This window comes from Pezoporus flaviventris, unplaced genomic scaffold (assembly GCF_033815535.1).
Source record: "Pezoporus flaviventris isolate CSIRO_AGI_PZ_B2104156 unplaced genomic scaffold, CSIRO_AGI_Pfla_v1 ptg000029l, whole genome shotgun sequence".
NCBI classification, from domain to species: Eukaryota; Metazoa; Chordata; class Aves; order Psittaciformes; family Psittacidae; genus Pezoporus; species Pezoporus flaviventris.
Genome location: NW_026892577.1, coordinates 11,998,197 through 12,020,274, shown reverse-complemented (window position 1 = coordinate 12,020,274; position 22,078 = coordinate 11,998,197). Strand labels below are relative to the sequence as shown.

The 22,078-nt window shown below is 52.6% G+C and overlaps 1 protein-coding gene across 6 annotated transcripts in view; it reads left to right on the top strand.

Annotated features, from left to right (window-relative positions):
- DNMBP (dynamin binding protein) overlaps positions 1-22,078 on the top strand; it is a 34,592-nt gene that overhangs the window by 11,282 nt on the left and 1,232 nt on the right. For 2 of the 6 annotated variants that reach the window (XM_061459048.1, XM_061459047.1), the window contains exons 4-15: positions 522-2,462; positions 14,447-14,634; positions 15,222-15,321; positions 15,847-15,994; positions 16,521-16,538; positions 17,199-17,398; positions 19,016-19,146; positions 19,385-19,489; positions 19,697-19,825; positions 20,267-20,599; positions 20,757-21,213; positions 21,304-21,758. In XM_061459048.1, the coding sequence (XP_061315032.1) occupies positions 522-2,462; positions 14,447-14,634; positions 15,222-15,321; positions 15,847-15,994; positions 16,521-16,538; positions 17,199-17,398; positions 19,016-19,146; positions 19,385-19,489; positions 19,697-19,825; positions 20,267-20,599; positions 20,757-21,213; positions 21,304-21,758 (4,205 nt within the window). Of the gene's footprint in view, positions 1-521; positions 2,463-5,501; positions 6,519-14,446; positions 14,635-15,221; positions 15,322-15,846; positions 15,995-16,520; positions 16,539-17,198; positions 17,399-19,015; positions 19,147-19,384; positions 19,490-19,696; positions 19,826-20,266; positions 20,600-20,756; positions 21,214-21,303; positions 21,759-22,078 lie in introns of those variants that run through there. The other 4 variants (XM_061459050.1, XM_061459053.1, XM_061459051.1 and 1 more) reach the window with 4 other exon arrangements.

Below are 22,078 nucleotides of genomic sequence, written 5' to 3'. Positions count from 1 at the left end.
AGCCCTCACCTGGCCTTCCAGAAGCATGAATGCAGTCACAGCATCCTGCCTAGAGTGACAGGAGAGAGAGAGGAATTTCCTAATAACCTCATGATGTGGTTCATATCAAATCCACCATGGACCTTTGGGCTTCGGCTACACTGGTACCAGTTTCTCATGATCTATTTTTACTCTTGAAACTCCAAAAATTGGAGTTGTCTGATCATAGTAAACTTCCAGCTGCCTTTTAACTGCCTTCCAGTCCCCAGATCTTATACTTGCATCTGGGGGAAAAATCAAAGCTTTGGTGGACCTTCAGAGTTTGGCAGCCAAAACTGTGTATCTTAGACTCATGTGCAGGAGGCTGCCAATGCTTCATGCCTTACCCCTGCTCTGTTTTCTTGTGCATCCTCAGCATGCAGTACACTCTGTGCAGAGTACGAGACCTCACCCACAGAAAGGAAGGACATGGGGAGGCAGGAATAAGAGGTGGGAAGCAGTCATGAGGGCAGTTTTAAACTGGTTTGTCTCATTCCCTGCAGGAGACCTGGTGATCCTGGGGGGGTCCCTGGCCTCCAGCTGGCTCCAGGGCCGAAGCAGCTGGGGTTCCAAGGGCTTTTTCCCTTCATCATGTGTGCGGGAGTTGTGCCTTTCAGTTCAGAGCCGTCAGCTGTCCCAGAGCGCTCTCCTGGAGGTGCCTGCCTACTCACTGGGCCAAGCCCGGGCCCTAATGGACCTGTCTGCTCAGCTAGAGGAGGAACTGGACTTTAGGGAAGGGGATGTGATCAACATTGTTGGCATCCCAGAGCCTGGATGGTTCGAAGGTGAGCTCAGAGGCCATAGGGGCATCTTCCCAGAGGGTTTTGTGGAACTGCTTACTCCTCTGCGAGCATCAGGAACCTCAGTGGATCCAGAACCCACAGAGACTTGTGACACCAATGGGACAGTGGAAGCACCACCCGAGGAGGAGGAGGAGCCAGGGAGCACTTATGGTGTTGCCCTGTATCAGTTCCAAGCACTGGAGTCCAAGGAACTGGATTTTGATGTGGGTGACAGGATTCGAATCATAGGCGTTCTGGAGGATGGATGGCTGGAAGGGGAGCTGAGGGGGAAACGTGGCATCTTTCCACACCGATTTGTGAGGCTGGAAGCCTCTGAGGCTTGCAGGGATAAGGCAGGTGCTGCGGATCCCCAAGATGGAGGCAGCTGTGGAGTGACCATCCATCAGGACCTGGAAGATACTTGCTCTGAATCTCTTCCTTTGCCAGGGAAGGATGGCAGGGAAAAGGAGGATGGTTTAGCAGCACACCCTGAGCCTGACACCGTTTTGATTCACCAGGTAGGGAGGTCAGGGGATCCTCTTGCCACTGACGTGAGACAGCATGACACCTTTCCCAGCACAGGACACCAAGGACCATATTCCAAAGGCACAGCAGACTCCTTTCCCGTTGGCCACACAAAGACAGTCAATGGCCTTCTCCCCTCTGCTCAGCTGCCTCCCCAGCAAGGCAACAAGCCTGACCAAGCAGGTGAGTTGGAGACTGTGGGGACTGTTTCAGCCTCCCCAGGAAACTCAGAAACTCACACCCTACCTGAGCATGATGGAGACCATCCCACTGTGCCCCTCCAAGCTCCTCCCTCTCCCCAGGATCTTTGCAGGAGCCAGGTGACTTCTCCTGACAACTGGACAGCATCTGAGCCCCAGGAGAGCCAGAGCAGTGCCCAGGACCTGGACAATTGTGTGGACAGTCAACAGGAGAAGTCCAAACCCTGTTCCTCCAGCCTGGGAGGTGCTCAGGTGGGCCTGGACACACGGGCTGGGAACTGGGGGGAGTGCTCTCCACTCACAGCACAGGGGGATGGCTGCACAGACCTTGACTCCAAACTGACCGAGCAGCTGGCACAGTTTGAGAAGAGCCTGTCGAGTACCAGTGCTGAACAGGACAAGGTCTCTCGCCACTTCTCTATCTTGGACTACAGCTCTGAGAAGGACATTGTCCGTGGGTCTCCTGAATCTGCACCCCACACCAGGCAGCCAGAGAGGAGGAAAGCCCTGCGGCCACCCCCTCCTCGGCCCAGCAGCTTTGCAACAACCGCTGTGCACGCAGTGGGTGGCCAGGTGCCCAAAGGCAGGTCTCTGTCCTTCTCCGTCAAGCCCTCACGGCCTGCACCCCGGCCTCCACCAAGCAACCAGCGGAAGAATGTGGTCCCTGCACAGCTGCAGCCCAGTGCCCAGGAGCAGCAGGTGGAGGAGGGACGTGAGGACTTGACTCAGGCAGAAACAGCTTCCCCCCGCTCCATTCTCCTGACGAGGATTGGAGAGGTGGAGCGAGACCTGGAGGCTTATGGCAAGACCCGTGCTGAGCTAAGTCTGATGCTGGAGGAGCAGCAGGATGAGCTGGTGAGAGCAGAGACCCTGGAAAACCTTGATTTCTGTGACTCCAACATCGAGAGCCTTAGTGTGGAGCTGCAGGAGCTCAGAGGTGAGTGCAGCAGCATGGGATGCTTCAGGGGGACAGCTGTGTCGTGCTGCGTACAGGCACTGTTGGAGCCAGTGTTTTATTTCCTTCTTTACTTCCTGATTTTGGTCATTTTGTAAGCATTGTTATAGTACAAATCATCATGATTTTGCCTCAGAGAGTGTGTCATTCTCTGGACATCCCTCAGACCTGGCCTTCCCCAACCCCTTTTCCTTCCAACTTTCCCACCTCCTGTTCAGCCCCACCATACATCCAGAGCCTTGATCTGATCCATTCCCAGTTTGTCCTTGCTCTTGAGTGAAAACACAGCTGCTACAGGTTCAGCCTCCCTGCCTCATCCTTTCTTAGCTGTAGGGGAGTAAGCAGCAGCTTCAGAGTGACTTTGCTGGTGGTGCTGCAGTTGAGATTTGAGTTGACTGATGTCTGTGGTATGACTGTCCTCAGCATGTCAGGGTTTCCCTGCATCCCATTCTGCTCTGGTGGTGATACAGACTTTTGGGGAATGTCACTCAGATCAGAGGGGAAGTACAGAAGGGTGCTGAACCTGGCCTGGGAGTGGGATGGGCTAGTGGGCAAAAAGTAAAGCCTACCCCTGTGCTTCTGCCATCCATGAAGTCCAGGACAGGAAAATGATGCTGTGCCGTTGATAACAGCAAGAAAGAGCTTTAAATCGTGGCATGTCTGTAGCTGAAAAGATGACTTCTGTCTGTGCAGCTGAGAAAAATTACTCGGGGTGAAGAAATTTGGTGTGATTATATCAGCACGTTTGGGCTCTGAAACCCAAAGATGCCATATAAAGGTCAGTGCTTTTAATTACATTATACTTGATATTACAGTAGACAAAGTGAAAAGACAGGACCACATACATCTCCCACAGTCCCTTCGCCAGCATCTCCCAGGAGCTCTGACACTGGAGTTCTGTTACCGAAACCCACGATGTGCAGGAAATGTGGGCACTGCATGCAGGAGGTGGAGTGAAATGTCAGCTCCTGCCTGGGGATTACTCACTCTGACTTCATTGCTTCATCCTCCCACTGCTTAATCAGTGCTGGGGAGCCCAGGCACTTCACTGCAGGATTGTGTCTGAGGCAGAGTACATGGAACGAAGGCCGGTATCGGTGCACCAGGGAAACAGAGTGACAAACAGCCTCCACGTCAGTGGCATGTGAGCACAATGCTTGGAAAGAGGCTTAGAGGATTTGAGGCTAGATGAAATAACGTGAAGATAGGAAGATGAAAATGAAGGTTGGATCTCAAGGGAAATTTTATGGTGGAAAATGTCTCCTACTGTCCCAGTGCTTCCTGAAAGAGGACAGATGCTGCGGAATTTGTGCCCTGTTGCTTACTGGAAAGCCTAAAAAGGCAGGAAGTAACATTATCCTAGACATCTTACCTATGAAGTTATCCCCTTGGTAGTCCTAGGGAATTTTTTACCACTTTAAGACCTGAGGATTTAGTAATCTCTCTGGTCCTGTGATAAAAATGTGCCCTCCCCAAGCTCTGTCACATCACTCCTGTCACATCTGAGTGTGGCCAGAGAGTATGTCTCAGGCTTGCTAGCCCAGCTTCAGTGCAGCAGGCTGCATCAGTAATTTGGTGTTGCAAAACATGTGTGTGCTGTGCCTAGGGCATGGCCTCTGCCTTGCCACTGTTGGGGAATGTGGAGGCACACTGGAGGGAGAAAAGCTTTCACTAGGCATTGACCAGCAATCAAACTAGAGCTGGCATAGTCTTGGGAGAACCCAGCCCATTGGTGTGTCCTTTGGGGAGCCAAAAGAAGAGCAGAAAGTATGTGGGTTTCTAAAATACGTGTTTAAAATCTGCAGGCTGGCTCTGGTGTGTCTTGTGTTCGCTGCTCACCAGGCTGGGGCAGGATTAGCGCTTACCGTCCTGCAGCTAGAGTAGGAGGGTCTATGGGCTTTGTCTTCTACGGGCTGGGAGCATTGGCTGTACATTCCTAATGAGTGCTGCAAGAACCTGAGATGTGGATGACATCTGTGGGCTCTCTGGCTTTCTGTCTAGGGCATCTTGTGGTTGTCTCTTGGTTTCTTACAGGTGCTCCTGCATTTGTCATGGAAAACTGGGACGATGTTGTGCCCTGCAATGAGCAGTGTTACTGGAGTGTGTGTTTCTGTAGCCTCCTGGAAATTTATAGTGCATGTTGGCACTGGACTGTAACGTAGATAGTTCCTTCAAGCCTGTTCCTGTCAGCTGGTAGAGCAGCCATTTGCCCTGGAGCAGGAACAGGGCAACTGTGGCTGCCTGGCACTGTGTAGGTACCACTCAGGGATGCTCTGTCACACAACGAGCTGCTCTCTGCTCTTCTCCTGCTCTTCCCAGGACCTGTAGTTGAGGGCCGAGAAGAGGATGGGCTCAGCATCAGGTTTGAGCCAGAGGCAGCATGAAAGCCTCAGTTTCCCCAGTGAGGTGTGGAGCAGAGCCTAGCCTCTGCTAGACCACGTCATTTAGCCTGCATCCCAGTGGGAGCATGAAGGCAGTGGAAGGAGATGTGGTATGCTGTCTGGTTTGTGGCTTCCTGCGGTCTCACACACCTTCTTGTTTCCCTCCCCTGAGGACGTTGGTCTTGGGGCAGGGCTTCTGCATGCTCAAGTGCCCTCCTTTTCCCTGCCTCTGAGCCTCCTGCAGAGAGGCTTTGGCAAAGCTGTAGAGCCGGTTTGGGCAGTGAGAGCCTGCCCAGCCCTGGCCTCCCTCCTCGATGCTGGTTACTGATTACTTTGGGCAGCAGGTGGAGGAGGCCAGGGCTGGTGGCGATTGGGCCTGCGCCTCTCGTACCCTTCCTGGCTGGTTTCAGGAAGCAGTACCTGCGTTTCACTTGGGACAGGAGCACTGGAGCAAAGCGGAGAAGCTGCGTCAGCCCGGGCCTGGCTTCAGGGAGCAGGCAGCAACAGGAGTCAGCCCCTTCACCGCACCCTGACGGGGCTATGTGCACTTGTCCTGGAACAAAACATGGCTTGGAGGATCCGAGGCAGGAGCGGCGACTCCTTGGCTGGGAATATGAGGACTGTTGTGCCTTAAGGAAAGAGGATGTGGCTGGAGTGTCTGCACGGCGCAGGGAGGCTCGCTGCAATGACAGACCCAGGGCAAGGAGGCAGTACCCAGGCTGCTGGGGAGCAGACAGTGCGTGGTATGGTTACAAGAGAGGGGAGGGCATTTCTATGGACCAGTGGACCACAAATGGAGATTGTGGAGGTTTTTGGAAGGAAGATATCCAGTACGCAAACTGCAGGAGAGCAGAGGGCGTTTGGGAAGGCAAAAGCCAGGATACAGAGGGTAGAAACTGTAGGCTGTATGAGACAGAGGATGTGAAATACAGAAACTGCAGTTCTGAGATAAGAGAAGGGCGGTACAGAGAGGACAGAATACCTGGGCAGTATATGGAGGGGGAAAAGGAGTATGGAGGGGATAGAGGCTCTGGAAATTATAGGAGGAGGGAAAGGTGTCAGAATTACAGAGGTACTAGGAACTACAGTGAGGATGAAAGATATTATGGGGGAAAAGAAAGGTGGTATAGGCAGTGGGGAGACCCTGGAGAGTATAGGGAGGGGGAAAAGTATAGACAGGATGGAGGCTCTGGGGCATATAGAGAGAAGGAAAGGCGGTACAGAGGTGTCAGGGACCAAGTAGACCAAGAAGATACTGAGCGGCACAGGCAGAACAAAAGCCATGTCATGGACCACAACAGTCTGGACAGAAGTTCCGAAGCTCCTGCATTTACAGTCTGGTCCTCAGGAGACAGTAGTGTAAGCCCAGGATCAGGCACCTGCTACACACAGTCCAAGACATGGGACATGGACTATGACAGCTGTGGGGAGCTGGAAGGAGCAACCCCAGGTATTGGGATGCCAGCCAGGAGCAGCAGAGGAGCAGAGCGCTCAAGGGTACGCACAGGCCGGATGGACTGGAGCCAGCTCTGGGAGCAGGAGGCCGAGGAAGCAAACGGGGTGGGCTCCATGCTACAGCGAAACAGCTTCTACAGGCGGACGGCTCCCAGCACCCTGCAGCACTCAGAGTTTGTGCAGACCAGGAAGGAGAAGCGAGGTACACGGGGAACTCCTGGGCAGTTGCCTTGAGTGTGCTTTTGCCCTGCCCTGGCACTGGGGCAGCACCGGGGCTGTGGGACGGGTGGGTGGCCAGCACAGCCATGCTCTCGTGGGAAACCTTGGCCTTGTTGAAATGGGCATCATCATCATTACCCCTCTGTACAGTCAGTCACACATCTGCCCTGCAAAGGCTCTTGTCCCCATTTGGCAGAAGCCCATGTGGGAATGAAGCACAGACAGCACAGACCCACAGTTCACTGCTATTCTTTCAGTCGCTCCTCCATCTGTGCCCTGAGCGTTTTGGGTGCACCCTGAAAACTTTAGCCCCAGTTTGCCTGCTTTCTCAGGGTTCTGAGGAAGTTCTTCATGGGGGAAAGGGTGAGCTGCTGGGGTTATTCCCACTGCCTGTTTTACCTTTATAACCCACTGTGGGCAGATTCTGTGTATAGGAATCTTTTCCTGACCCTCCAGAGGGTGAGTATGGTGATACAAAGGAGGAAATAGACAAAGTTGTTGTAGAACTCAGGCATATGCAGAGGGCATGTACTTGTAGTTGCATAATTATACATGGGCAGGACTTTGAGGTATCTCCAGCATTGCCAGTACCTCAGTACCACAGCGGTCCCTTACCTGGGCTGCACCAGTTGCATGCCCTGTGTCCTGGGTTCCTGAACCATCCCTGGGTCTCCAGTCCCATCAGCTGGCATCCTGGAGTTAGTCCCATATCAGAGCTGGAGGGCTCAGGCTGTCCTGGCACAGGCAAAATCATTCCATTGATGCTGTGGCTGGAGCAAAGTTGGCTGCAGACAGCTTTGTGGAGCTTGGCTTGTTGCAAGAATATTAGTGTGTGTTGGGGAAGGGGCGGCAAGGTTGTAGGGTCTGGTGGTAGGGTCTGGTTGGAGCCCGTTTGGTGGACTGCCGTGTCTGCTGGGCTGCCATGAGTCTGAAAACCTGTTTGCTGCAGTACCCCTTCTGCCAGCATGTGTCTTGTGAGCTCTTCATGGAGGGGGATTGAAACATAGAGGAAAAGAGCACTGCAGTGCAACAGTCAGAGATGGCAGAGCTGAAGGCTGTGCATGAAATCTATCCTCTGGAGGTATTTAAACAGGCTCCTCTGGCTGCATTTCTGCACTCTCAGCCACCCTGGTGGGGTGGGACTTTGCTCAGCTGTGTCCCCAGGGTGAGGGGAGAAGCTTTGCAGTACCAGGATGTCCAAAGGGCAGTGGAGAAGTTAGGAGGAGCCAGGAGCAGAGCAGAGAGGGGAAGGGCCCACAGAGCCTTAGGAGGCTGGAGCAGTGCTGGCCTGGCCAGCTTTTGCAAGAGCTGGGGGAACAGACCGTGATGCCAAGCAAGAGATTTTGCTCCTCTTATGTTAAATGAGATGCTGTATGCATCAGGGCACCGGAGTGGCTGTGGGATGTGCCGGGCAGGATGCCGTCACCGTCAGGGCCCATGTTTTGCAGCAGGAAGGAGGGAGGGAGGCTGTAGGTTATTTGGAACACTCTGTCTGTCCTGTGACCCACTTCTCTGGATGCAGTTTCCTGGTCTGTTTCTCCTCCTGCCTTGGGGGTCACTGTGCTACACCAGGAAGAGTCCTCCTTGGCATATATGCTTTGCTGCTGTGGCTGTCTCAGTGTAAGACCTTGCCAGTACCTGGGCAGCCTCCCCAAAAGCCCTTCCATCACACTTGGCAGCAGACATCGTCCTGCCTTGCTGGTAGGAAAAAGTCGGCTCTGTTTTACCCTCTGTGTGTGCTCCAGGCACCTTTTTCTAATGCTGTCTACTTCTCTCCCAGGTTCCTTCTCCTGTCTGTCAGCTAACAGAATTTAGGACTTGAAAGCCCTGGTAGAGCTAACTTGGGGTGATCATTTCTGTAAGCAGGGTTATTGCACTTCTCACAGATTTCTTTGTGGTGCAGCCTGGTGACATCTGCTTGGTTGGAGCATCTCTTCTTGGGTGAGACTCAGATGTGTCTGCCTGCCACATCAACAGAAAGAGAACCCACCTGGCATAGCTTTGCTGCTTAGTCACCATCACTTTTACAGGTTTGGATGCTAATGTGTTGCATTTCAGCTCTGCACACCAACCTTTTTCTGCTAAATTAGATCTTTTTAGTTGATGGGTATTCTTCTCTGGCAGGTACTGTAATTAAGTAATTTTTCAGTCGTCAGTTCTTTGTAGTGATAGAGTCTTAAAATACTCATGGTAAAGACTCACAGGAAGACCTAGTGTTTATTCTTCCTGATGCTTGCACATTTTTCCTTTAGACTCTTTTAAAACAGTGGACTTCAGAGCTGTGTGAGGCATTCTGGGTGGGTGTCAGCACTGGCTTGCTCAGAGGGTTACTGTGCTGCGCTCCTGTGCCCTTGTCTGAGAACCCCAGTCTGCCTCTGCAGTGCTCAGGCAGCTCCTGCTGAGTTTTGGCCAATCAAGCAGAAGCATTACCCCAGAATACAGTCCTGCATGTGGCTGCATTTCTTGTTCCCATTAACACATTGATGCATTTGTCTGCATTAAACCTACTTCGTTTGAGTAATTCCATTTTATTCAGGATAGCTTGGGTCACTCAGTGACTCATATGGCTCATCTCTATGTGCGATCCTGTTGAACTGATGTTCAGTTCTTTACATGATGGAAGTGATTTTCTATTCACTTGAAAAATAGGATCAACTCTAAATACAGTCCCTGTAGAACCTGATTAAGAATGCTCTCTTTTCTGGATATTCTCTGCTGGCAATGGCTTTTCAGGTTACAGTTAGCAAGGTCTTATTTTTGATTTTTAGACAGAAAGAAACAGAATAATTATTGTATAATTCTGGCTTATTTGCCAAACTTACAGAAAATTTTACTCTCTCTGCTTACTGCTGGGATTGTATCATTGAAAGGGTTTCTTATGTCCTGGTTGGAAGTAAAGTCTGTTACAAAGTAATATTTTATTTCCTCATTTAAAAATTAAAACTGAATTCCTAATTTTACCATCCATGGAATTTTCTTGATATCTTTATCTTCTCACTTTTCTGTACTTCAGAGTTCCTGGTGTGCCTGTTGTCTGTTACCTGGTTTTCTATATTCATTCATTTATTTATATTTGCTGTGGGATGAAGTCATCTTTTCCCATGGCACCTCTCTGCCACACTCCCCACTTCCTCCTAAGGAGCACAGAGACACTGAATATATCCAGTCTGCCCTTTCAGAACAGTGGATATATCCCGTTACAGGCATGTTACCAGTGTCTGGAGTGAGAGTTTTCACCCCAGCCAGATCCTGCTCCTGGCAGGGAGTTTAGCCTTTCGCTCAGATTAATTATTCCCTGCCTTAGTTTCATCCCCTCTCTTGTGTTAGGCAGTGGCTCCTCCCCTCCAGGCGTCCACATACTTCAAATATTTGCAGCTGGTTTGTTTTGTCCTGAGTCACTGCTTGACTCTGCTGAGCTGTGATCCTGGGGCTGGGCTTGCCTCTTGGGTAAATGCAGCTCCCGTTGGACATTCCTGCTTACCGAGTTGGTTCGAGAGGTTGTCCTCAGTGCTGATGGGCTGCACATCCCTCTTCAGATGGCGTTAGGAGCCTGGGCACCCTGCAAGGTTGCGCTATGGCACGGGAAATGCTGGAGGGTGAGCCCTGACGAGGAGGAGTTGGGGGACTATGCAGCTGTTTGGGTGAGCCCCCTAGTCTGCATGATGGTCACATCCTGTTGGATCTGGTCTTCATGGGTCAACTTTACTTCCAGAGTGGGGCAGGGATAAAACCTGTAACTCTGTGTGTGCTCCCACTAGGCAGTTGGGTATAAGAATAAGATGTTTTCATTAATTGGAAGAAAGTCGGTGACAGTGGCATATCTGAGATAAGCAGCATGAGCTGTGTGATTGCAATAGTAAATCACAGCCTCCAAGGCAAGGGCAGCAGTGGAAGTGTGCTCCAGCTTGACACCTCACTGCCAGGGGCTGGGTTATGAGTTGGTTTTGGGTTTCCCATGTGTCAGCAGGTGAACTAGCAAAACTCAAGAGCAGGTGCTCCTGGGAGGCTGTCACAGACCATTAAACCAATCCAGAGAGCCAAGGACTCCCCACCGATTCACCAAAGGGGATAGAGAAAATAACGTTGTTAGAAGTTTTAATTCAGAGGGGCAGATTGCAGAGCTCGCACAGCCTACAAGAGAACAAAATTCGAGTCTATGAAAGTCCTGATTGAAAACATTGGTTTTGGAAACGCATTTCTGAATGCCCCTTTAGCATCTGTGTCATGGGTAAACACGAATTTGTCACTGGACTGGAATTTGGTGGCTTCATTAGAAATAACCAGTCAGATTCCTGCAGGCTAACGAAGACTGGTCCAGCTGTGTCCATGCCTTCAGAGTTGATGGGCATGATGACTCAGGTTGAAAGGTAACATTTAAATAGAAAATCAGTGAAATAAAATGTTTTTAAGAAAAATTACTAGGTGACCAAACCCCACAGCTCTGAAATGGGTGGGTTTATTTAAATGTTTTGTAAGCCTCATTTAGGGAAAGCTGCTGTTAGACAGGAATGTGTGACGAACAGGAGAAAAATAACTTGATGGCAATCGACAGAGATAGTACGAAATACAAAAAGTGAGAGGTTTTAGAGACTCAGAAACAAATCCTAAGTATTGTACATGTTGGTCAGATAGAAGAGCCAAATATTAAAAAGAAATTCTGAATTTTAATTTTGTGAACGCCAAGTGTTTAGAATGGAGCAGGACACCTTTTGAACTCATTCATTGCTGAAGGAGAATGCTGGACTAGTGATAAACAGCAAGTGACTTGGCTGCAGCCTAGCCTTGTTTTTAAACGAATCTTGGAATATTCAGAAAGAGCAAGAAGGCCAGAGGAGAATGAATTTGCATGAGTTTTGAAGATAATGCAGATACTGATACGGTGTAAGTGGGTAGAACAGGTGGCTCGCATCATATTAGGTCAGCAAGCTGAGCTGATGACTGCTCTGGGCTTAAAACCTGTGCAGGGATAGGTTTAATTTCCCTCCCACAGGCAATGATTTGAGATTTGCAGAGGAAGGGTGTCAGGGAGCTGGCAATCTCACAAGTGTGAATCCTTGCCTTAGGGCACTCTGAAAGGACCTGACCTAGATTTACTTGCTTGGGGTTTGCTTGGCAGAGCATAGGGAGCTGTTGTGTTTGCCAGCAGCGCTGGACATCCCCAGCTTTGTTTTGGTGAGCAGGAGCCAGACACGTTGTGTGGCTGCAGTTAGCTATGGCTAAAGCTGGGAGTACAGTAGGGTTGTTTGGTGGTATAGAGATGTCCTGTATGAGCTTAGTTGGTGGCATTTTGCCTGGGGGTAAATGCAAAATCCTATTCTTTGACCAACACAAATGTAATCTTTTCCATTTGTCTTCCCAAATGCTGCTGCATGGATAATTTCTGGTTGTTGTTCTGGCTGGTCTTCATTTTCAAGATTCTTCTCAGGCCACCCCATGCAGTATCAGCTCACCCACCCACCCACCTCCTCTGGGTTTCACACACTGTTTGCATTGCAGATTAATACCTTCCAGCTCCTTCCAGGTTACCTTCCTATTGGAGCTTGCTCTCTTGAAAAACAAATGCCACTCCTTAAAAACATATATATCCTTCTTTAAAATAACTCATTTGTTGTCACTTTCTAGACTCTGAACTGCAGAGGCCTCCTGACTATATTGTCTTGGTGGTTTTTTGTCCCTCCTCTGCATTCTCCTGTCTCGTGTCCTGTTCAGGCTTTAAGTGATGTCTCAGGCAGGATATCCCTGTTGGGTGTTTGTGGAGGACCGTGCATGGCAGGGCCTGGTCTGATACTGGTGCTTTGCAGTGGGAATGCAAACAGCAGATGTTAAACCTAGCTCCAGGCACTCCTCATGGACTTCCACTGCAGTTGAATTGATAAAGTTCATCATCGGGGACTTACCTGGCGGGGAGCCAAGACAGCCTTTTCGCTTGTGCAGGTTGGCTCTGATGGGGGTAGTTTCAAGGATGCTTGCCAGTAGGAATCAGTGAAGCCTGCTCTTTCCAGTAATTGCTTGCTAAATGTAAAATGTAATTTTGTGACACTATATCCTCCTCCGTGGAGCCCTTTTGGCTCTCCCCAGGCTTGATTTCAAGGCAGGGCAGCAGAGACACCTTCTTAGAAAGACAGCTGTCTTCCCTCCCACATGGAGGGCATCTTCTGAGCAGGGTTTCAACTGGCTTTCCCACTTACTGTGTTTAGTGGGTGGGTTTAGGTCTGATTTTGAAGTTGCTACCTCTGCAAGGGGCACAGCGGTTCATCCTCAGCCTGTGTAGCTGTGAGAATTTGCTGTTTGATGCCGATACTGCTGGTTTCTGTTTGTCGCTGCTGCTCTGCAACGGGAAGGGCTGACACAGGCTGTGTCTCATCTCAGCCATGTTTCTTTCCTTTGCTGGGTCGTTTCAGTGTGTAAAACCCCAGCAGCAGGCAGGATGCTTAGGCCACAACAGCAATACCCCATCCTGGGCAGGGCCTGCCCAGCACCTGGGCAGAAGCGGCTGGGAGCATGGGGATCTCTTGGGGCTGTGCACAGTGGGTGCCAGGGTACCAGGATAAGTCTCAAGCCCTGCTAGGAATCCCCCAGGCTGTGATGCTGTTGCTTGGGGCTGTAACTGGAGGGGTCAGGGAGGTGAAGATCTCTAATTGCCAGTCCTGCTGAAATGTTTGTACAGATGTTTGCTCTGGGGCAAGGCTGCAGCTCTGATAAAATCCCATCGAGAGTGAGCAGCCGGGGATGTGTGGGAGGTGCTGGAGTGGGGGAGCATTTGTCAAATCAGGCCTTAAATCAGGTACCTGCGGCAAGGTGGGGTGCTGCAAGGACCCCATGGGCCCCAGTTCTGAAAGCAGCCATAAAACGGGCGATCTGAGTGTTTCTGGACCAGAGCCTGCCTCAGAGCGGTGTCCCACGGAGGTGCCGGAGGGGAGCCCTCCTGGGTTTTGGGGGAAGGGACGTCCGGTTGCTGTGGTTTCGGGCAGAGGGCGCATGTAAAGCAGGTAGAAAGTGGCTGAGGCCCAGGAATCCGCAGGGGGATAAAATGTCTCAATGAAAACAGGAGAGGGCTGGGCCGGCTGGGGAGCCGCAGGTGGGACGGAAAACCAGGAGGGATTCCGGCTGGGAAAGGGACATGGAGGGTGGGAGCTGCCTGCGCGCCGCCGGTGCTCAGGCCCCAGCACCGGGGCAGGGTGGCTGGGAGGGGACGGGCGCCCGGGCACAGAGCAGGTCCCTGGGTTGTGAAGGGGCTCTGGGGTCTCCCCGCCCCGGGGCCACCCGCCACAGTAGCGGGAACGCCCGTGGGGTGCACCCGGCACGCCGGGCCCCCGCCTTGCCGCGCCCCTGCCTTGCCGGGCCCCTACGCCGCCCGAAGCAGCCTTCGCCCTGGCCGGCCCCGGCCTGCGCGGCGCCGTGGCTGTGGTCCAGCTCCAGGCTTTGCCGCCGGCAGCAGCACTGTGGGTGCCCGAGGCTTTTCTCGGCCATTCACATGGAAATGCCCCGGCGCTGGAGAATGGAGACCCTGTTCCCAGCCTGAGGGGTGGGGGGCGCCGCCATTGCCTGGCTGGGAAGAGGGAGAAGCGAGGACTGATCTGCTTAGCCCCGTGGAGCTTACTGGGGAGACAGAGTCGAGAGCGGGAGTAGCAGAGGGGTCTGCCCACGGCTGGCACCACGGGGACGGTCTGGAGCAGGTTTGTGCTGATTGGTGCCTGCTGCCAGCGTTACTCGTGCTGTGGGAACAGACGAGGGCTCCCTGCTGCCCTGGCCTGGGAGTGCCCGGAACGGCCTCTGGAAAGGGCCTTGGATGGACAGTTTTGCTCTCTGTAACAGGCCTGTTTGGCAGTCTCATAGGTTGCATAGGGTACAGTTGTTTCCTATCCCTCTGTCTTTGCTGGAAGATGCTGATTTTGCTTGTTTGTCTTGCAGAGATGACTCTCCTGTCCTCCCAGACACCATCCCTGGAAACATCCTCAGCTGCCACCGAGAGCCCCGAGCAAAGGATGCTAGAGAAGAGGTCCAAAGTTATTGAGGAGCTGCTCCAGACAGAGCGGGACTATATCAGAGACCTGGAGATGTGCGTGGAGAGGATCATGCTGCCCCTGCAGCAGGCACAGGTAGGAGCAGGGGGGCAGCACTGGTGGGAAGAGGTGAGGATACAGAGTCTGCTTTGTGCTTAGAGGCAGACAAGCAGCAGCGTGGGAATCCATAGAGGAAATCCAGTCATGCTCAGGGGAGTAGGCTGGTTCTCACTGCTCCCTGCATTCATAGCAATAGCCCATATGTTTTGGGATCCTGCTGAGCTCTTGCTGTTGCTGAGAGCAAGAGACCTTGTAGCAAGTACCACAGGTTCATTTCCCGGGCCAGGAAATGTTCTTCGTTTGGTTTCTAGGTTATGTTCTTTGTCAGGAGAAAGATGGGTTCTTGGTATGGGAACAGAGTGGGCGGGAGGACAGGGAGAATAACAGGTGAACAGGGGCAGTGATGAAATCAGTGGGAAAGAGGGGACACTGTGATAGGACACATAAAGAATGTGAATTTCAGTGCACTGGGAGGCAGGGGGGTGAGTACAGAAGTCACTGTGATGGGAGAAGGTCACACCAAGGGGCTGCTATGAAGCTGAGGACTGATGGGTTGCAAGGCGGTGGGGGAGCTGCTGGGTCTGACTGGGACATATTGCCCCATCTTTCTTCCCATTCCCCAGATACAGAACATAGACTTTGAGGGTCTTTTTGGAAACATCCACGTGGTAATTAGCTTCTCCAAGCAGCTGTTGTCCACCTTGGAGGCTTCAGATGCCATCGGTATGAAATCTGCTGTTAACTTTCCTCAGTAGGCTGGGATGGGCTTTGGCTAGTGGCAGAGCAGAATGGTTTAAATGGTGGGAAAGGATCACTGAGGCTGGGCTTCCTCCCTGCTGGTCCCTGTCAGTCCAGCAGCAAAGCCATGGAGATCTGTGTTGCCCCATGGGTGGCTGTGCTGAGAAACACAGTGCCTGTGGCCCTCTGTGGCCCTCTGTGGCCCCTTGCCCTGAAGTGAGCCCCATTCCTCACTCCTATGCTGCCATCTTTTGCCACTCAGGCCTTGGGCAGCCTGTGCCTTTGTTCTCTGTGTGGCTCCAGTGACCAGTGTTCCCACTTCTTACTCATGGGAGACCTTTATGTGCTAGTGGGTAATAAGGAGGCATCCTGGGTGCTCTAGTAGATTGTCTTTTTGAGCTGTGTGTGTGGAGGAACGGGGACGCTGGGCTTCTCACCATGAGTCATGCCACAGTTCAAGGTAGCTGGGGACCAGGAGACACTAAAGTCCTGCTTTGCTGCTGTTTGCAGGGCCAGTGTTCCTGGCACAGCGTGCAGAGCTGGAAAGTGTCTACAGGGTGTATTGCCAGAACCACGATGAAGCCATTGCACTGTTGGAAACCTATGAGAAGGATGAGAAGATGCAGAAACTACTCCTGGACCTGCTGGATAGCCTCAGGTTGGAGCCTCTGGCTGTGGCAGCCACCAGGCCTGGGGTAGGGGGGGTCAGTCTCCAGCATCCCTGTCCCTCTGCCAGCAGTGCTTGGACAGTTCAGGTGGTGATTGGAGGGGGGCTGGCTGTGTCACTGCATAGTTTACCAGACTCCAGGTTCAGATGGCTCTCTGCCCCAGCGCGCAGATGTTGGGACACCTGTAGGTCTACTTAAACTCTGAGCAGAGGCCACCAACGTACAGGGAAGGTGGCATATCCTGGATTGAGGGCTTCTGTTCCCAAGCTGTGCCCCACCGTGCCTGATGAAGGAGGAACCTCTTTGCCTGGTTCAGTGACTGCCAGGGGTCCAGCTTGTGGGGGTTTATGCCCCAGGAGCTGGCATGCTGGCAGCTGCTCTGGGGGGACACGGCTGCCCACTGCCCTGGTGGTATCATTATGGGATGGGGCGAAGGCACTGGCTGTGGGATTGCACGCCTGCCGCCCCATTAACCCATTGCTTTTCTTTGCTTTTTGGCACTCTATGGGCCGGCAGGAGCCTGTACAGTGAGTGGTAAGTGCACTCTTCCTGTTAGTCCTTGCTTGTCTGTCTGGCCTGGCCTGGCTGCTCCCTTGTAACTAACCTCCTGCCACCAGCTGGGTGCATGTTTGGGGGCTCTAACAGTGCTTTGTGAAGGCATGTCTGGGAGGAATGGGGTGTCTGTAGCATGTTTGCAGCAGAGGCAGTGAGTGGCCTACACAGGCAGGTGGCACAGGTGATGAGGTATGGGGAGGTCTCAAGCAGGAAGCAGGTTTTGGCATCAGCCCTAGGGACCCAGGAAAGCCCTGCACTGACTGCAGCTCTGAGCGCATTCAGTCTGTTCTGTACAGGGGAACAGATCTGGGCAGTTGGATGGTCAGATGGTCTGAAGCAAGTGGTGTGCTGCTAAGTGTGAAGCTGTGCTTGTGTGGGATTTCACAGTGCCTCTGGTGATAGACTGGATCCTGGCTGGGAAGGGTCATTTGCTGTGAGTGCGGTCTGGAATCCTGGGGTTGATCTCGGAGCACCAGGAGTTCAGGAGTGCAGTGAGCTTGGATATGAGAGTGGCATGACTTAGGGTGGATTTAGAGGCATTGGTGTTCTGGGTCTGGCTGGCACTGATTTGAGGGGGCAGAATTGGTGTGGCAGAACTGGACTGTAACCTGGTGCATCTGCTTTGTCCCAACTTCCCAGGGGCTGCACAAACTACATTAACCTGGGCTCCTTCCTCATCAAGCCAGTGCAAAGGGTGATGCGGTACCCGCTGCTGCTGATGGAGCTGCTGAGTGCCACCCCCGAGGCTCACCCTGACAAGGCACCGCTGACAGCTGCTGTCCTTGCTGTCAAAGAAATCAATGTTAACATCAATGAATACAAGCGCAGGAAGGACCTGGGTGAGCAGCTGGGTAGTGCTGGGGAGAGACAGGAGTGGGTGCGCTGAGACTGGCTTCTGTGAGCTCCTGAGACTTAGCTGGCAATCACAGTTGTGGTGGGAATCTGCTCCCAAGGTCTGTGCCGTCACAGAAGGGAGTAGAAGAGCTGCATCCAAGCAATCTGAGCATACTTAAAGTAAGGCAGTATACATCAAACTTTAGCTGTTATATGAAATGTATGCAGCTGCTGACTAGGTGACTATTACATGAAAATAATTTTAAGACAAAAGAATAAATATTTGAAGTTCTAAAACTCAATTTTAAACACCACACAGAATTAACTAGGGTAGTCTCTGTCTTACTGAAATGTGGAGATTTAAGTTTGAAGGTATACCTATAAACAGGACAGAATCACAGAGGTGCTGCCTGCAAGAGCCCTCTGGGTCACCTGTCCCGCCTCCTGCTTGGAGAAGGATTTTCGCCAGTGTTGGCTCTGATCAGACATTGCTCCCTCCAGCTGATTCTCACTGATCCCCAAGGATGGAGATTTCACAGCCTTTCTGCTGTCCTGTGCCAGGGATGCATCACCTTCACAGTGAAGCTGTGCTCCTTGATTTACCCTGAAGCTCCCTAGCTGCCATCTGTGGTTGCTGGCCTCTGTGTTGCCTGGCGCTACTCAGAGGAGTTTGGCCCCAGCACCTTCAAGTAGCTGCAGGCTGTGAGCAGATCCCCTGCACCTCCTCCCAGCCAGGCTGAGCCCACCTGGCTCCCCCAGCTCTGCTTGTGGGGCCTGAGCTCTCCCTGTGGGTCAGGAGCTCTGGTTCTCCCACATCTCTCTTGACCTGGGGTCACCAAAATTGGGCACGGTTCCCAGGTACAGCTCCCCTGGGACAACAGGAGGAAAATCATTCCCTTTGACCTGCCAGCCACCTTCCCTGTTTTCCCTTGGAAGCCCCTGACTCATGCAAGTCTTATACTTTACTCTTTCCGCATAGCCCTCCTGAAGCTGAGATGATATAGGCTGCGTGTAATGATTGCTCATATTTGCTAAAGAAGCAATATAAATGCCTTCTGTAGGTCAGGTGCTTATTATACTCCATCTCCTATGTCGCCATATGCTAGTGCTATTCATAATCCTATGGAAGAGTTTGAATGGTGGGCCTACATATTGTAGGGTGTATCTAGAACCAAGTAAAGGATTATGGGTGGTACAGTGCTGGATTTCAAGATGATGTATGGCACACAACAATATGGTATTTTACAAAGGCATGTAGTGATAGACATGGGGTAAAAACTTTAAACTGGCAGAGGGTAGATACTGCGAAGAAATTCCTCACTATGAGGGTGGTGAGACCCTGGCATATGTTGCCCAGAGAAGTTGAGGCTGCCTCATCCTTAGCAGTGTTCAAGAACTGGTTGGATGGGCTTTGAGCAGTCTCATCTAGTAGAAGGTGTCCCTGCCTATGGCAGAGGGGTTGGAACTAGATGAGCTTTAAGGTGACGTCCAATCCAAACCATTCTTGATTCTATGGGAGTATTTGGGACTGCAGAGGCTTAGGTAGAGAAGGGGAAAGCCAGCAAAGGCCATTGTTGGTGATGTGCTGACAAGGATTCTGATTTCTATATCAATCTCTTCAGTTCTAAAGTACCGGAAAGGCGATGAGGATAGCCTCATGGAAAAGATCTCCAAGCTCAACTTCCACTCTATTATCAAGAAATCCAACCGTGTGAGCAGCCACCTCAAGCATCTCACAGGCTTTGCGCCCCAGGTAACGTGTATTGGCTGCCAGGTGTACTTCCACCCTGTAGTGCTGCTGCAGTGGCATCTGCTGTCCCCCCACGCCCCTTCCCCAATGAGCAGCTCTGATCCAGGCCAGCAAGGCAGAATGAGCTTAGGGTCTGAACCACCCATCTGCTGTCCAGCTTGTGGGCAAGAGTTCCCACATCTCGCACTCTGGGATGTGCAGGAGTCCTGCATTGCCTCCCTTGAGATGTTTTCTCTCACAGCTGAAGGATGAAGCCTTTGAAGAGACAGAGAAAAATTTCCGGATGCAGGAGCGACTGATCAAGTCCTTCATCCGGGACCTTTCCCTCTACCTGCAGCATGTCCGGGTGAGTCAGTCTGGGGATGATGCCTAACCTTTGGGGCTTGTAGTGCATTGCCTCTCCTGCCTGCATGGTGTGTACCTGCAGTGCCCCTGGCCAGTGTTCCTGCCCTCAGCCCTGCCAGACATGGTGGTCTCTGAGGGTCTGGGCTTCCCTGGGAGACCTCTTCTGGGCAGCAAGCATGGATGTGCTGACTGTGCGTCCCTGCTGCAGGAGTCAGCTTGCATGAAGGCACTGGCAGCAGTGAGCATGTGGGACTTGTGCATGGAGAAGAGTAGTGGAGACTTGGACCAGTTTCAGAAAGTGAATCGGCTCATCAGCGACCAGCTCTTCTCCAAATTCGTGAGTGAGGCTGTGCTCTCTTGTGCTGGGGGCACCCCTCTGCGGACCGCCCTGGGAGGCTGCAAGGGAGGGTAACACAGCATGCTAGAGGTGTGAGCACTCCTGTCTAGCTCCCTTCCTGCAAGCTTTGGTGCCTGTGTTTATGATGTGTATTGAGCATGCCTGTTAGGTATACATTTTTTCAGCCCTCCCTCCAATGTAACAGACGTCTGTGTGAGTGGTTCAGGTACTTCCCCTAGTGTTGCCCATACTGGCACATTTACGTAAGATTATAGAGTAATTCCTATTGGAAGGGACCTCTGGAGCTCTGGGGAATGCCGTTGGGAAGACAGATCCTACACTGTGCTGAAAAGGTTTTGTGCTGGAGGGTGAGCTGCTGGTGTTCACCACACAGTGAGTGAGCATCTCATCTCACATGCTGTCTGCATCTCTGCCCACCAGAAAGAGCGGACAGAGCGGCTGGTGAGCTTGCCCCTGAACCAGCTGCTGAGCATGTTTGCAGGGCCCCACAAGCTGGTGCAGAAGCGTTTTGATAAGCTCCTTGATTTCCACAACTGCACGGAGAGAGCGGAGAAGCTGAAGGACAAGCGAACGCTGGAGGAGCTGCAGTCTGCCCGTAACAACTACGAGGCCCTCAATGCCCAGCTGCTGGATGAGCTGCCCCAGTTCCTGCGCTTCGCCAAGGAGCTGTTTGCCAGCTGCGTGAAGGGCTATGCTGAGGCACACTGCGATTTTGTGCGCCTGGCCCTGGAGGAGCTCAGACCCCTCTTGTCGGTGGGTTCCTGGAGCACAGACAGTGCTCTGGGCGCAGCTGCACACAGCTTGTCCCTGAGCCTCTCTGGGACCCGTCCCATTGCAGGGGAAGCTGCTGCTGCAGTGTCAGCTCTGAGTGCTTTGTAAGCTCTGACCCCCAACCCTGCTGTGCTTCCAGTTACTGAAGGCGTCCAGCAGGGAAGGGAACCTCATTGCCATCTTCCAGGATGAGCACAGTCGAGTCCTCCAGCAGCTCCAGGCCTTCACCTTCTTCCCAGAGACTCAGGCAGCTCCCAAGAAGCCTTTTGAAAGGAAGAGCATGGAGCGGCAGTCTGCCCGGCGGCAGCCCCTTATTGGCTTGGTGAGTTCCCTCTGCCCTGTATCAGAGCTTGCAGAGCCCAGGACAGCAACTCACACCTGCCTTGTTCCTCTGCAGCCCAGCTACCTCCTGCAGTCGGATGACATCCGAGCTGCCCTCTTGGCCCGCTATCCCCCAGACAGTCTCTTCCAGGCAGACCGCAATTTCAATGCTGCCCAAGACCTGGATGTCTCACTACTGGAAGGAGACATCGTGGGTGTCATCAAGAAGAAGGACCCCATGGGCAGCCAGAATCGCTGGCTCATAGACAATGGGGGTATGTGGCTACTCCCTGCCCATTTTGTGAGTCCCCTCCTCTGGTCCCTGTGCACCTCAGTGTAAGCTCACTTCCTCTCCCTCTCTGCAGTGACCAAGGGCTTTGTGTACAGCTCCTTTCTGAAGCCCTACAACCCACGCCGCAGCCAGTCGGATGTCTCTGTGGGCAGCCACTCTTCCAATGAGTCAGAGCACAGCAGCTCCTCTCCCCACAGCAACACTACGCTGACCTTCAGCCCCAGCGGGGAGGCTGTCACCTTCACTCAGAAACCCCTGCAGGACTTGCCATCCCCAGCAGACCCATACCAGTCCCCACAGCCTTCCTTAGAGGTGGACTCCCCCTCATCATCCCAGCTTGGCTCTGCTGAGAGAACAGCCCCGCTGGAGGCTGCTACAGTGATGTCCCAGCGCCGCTACAGCCGCCCTGAGCCAGGCTACAGCACCCACTCTCGCAATGGGCACCTGGCCAAATCCCATCTCAGGCCTGCACCCTCTGTGGAGGACAGAGACTCTGGGCTGGAGAGCAGCGAGTCAGAGGGCAACCAGGTGAGCCCTCAGCACCCCAGCCTGCCTGGGGAGGCTGAGGGCTGACTCCTTGCTTGGGCAGGGGCTGTCATCCTGCTCCCTGGCAGTGAGCAGGGTGGGAGGTGGAAGCTGCTTTGTTCTAAAGGGCTGATGTGGAGGATGAGATATTTTCTCCCAGCAGCTGAGGTGCAGAGAACTAGAGTGCAAATGGGCTGGGCAGTGGGAACAGTTCTGGCAGAGACCATGATAGGGCTGTGGATGTCACTGTTGGGGGAGAGGAACAAAAGCCTACATGTCCTATGCAATGTAACAGAAAGGCTATGTGGTATGACCATCCAGCT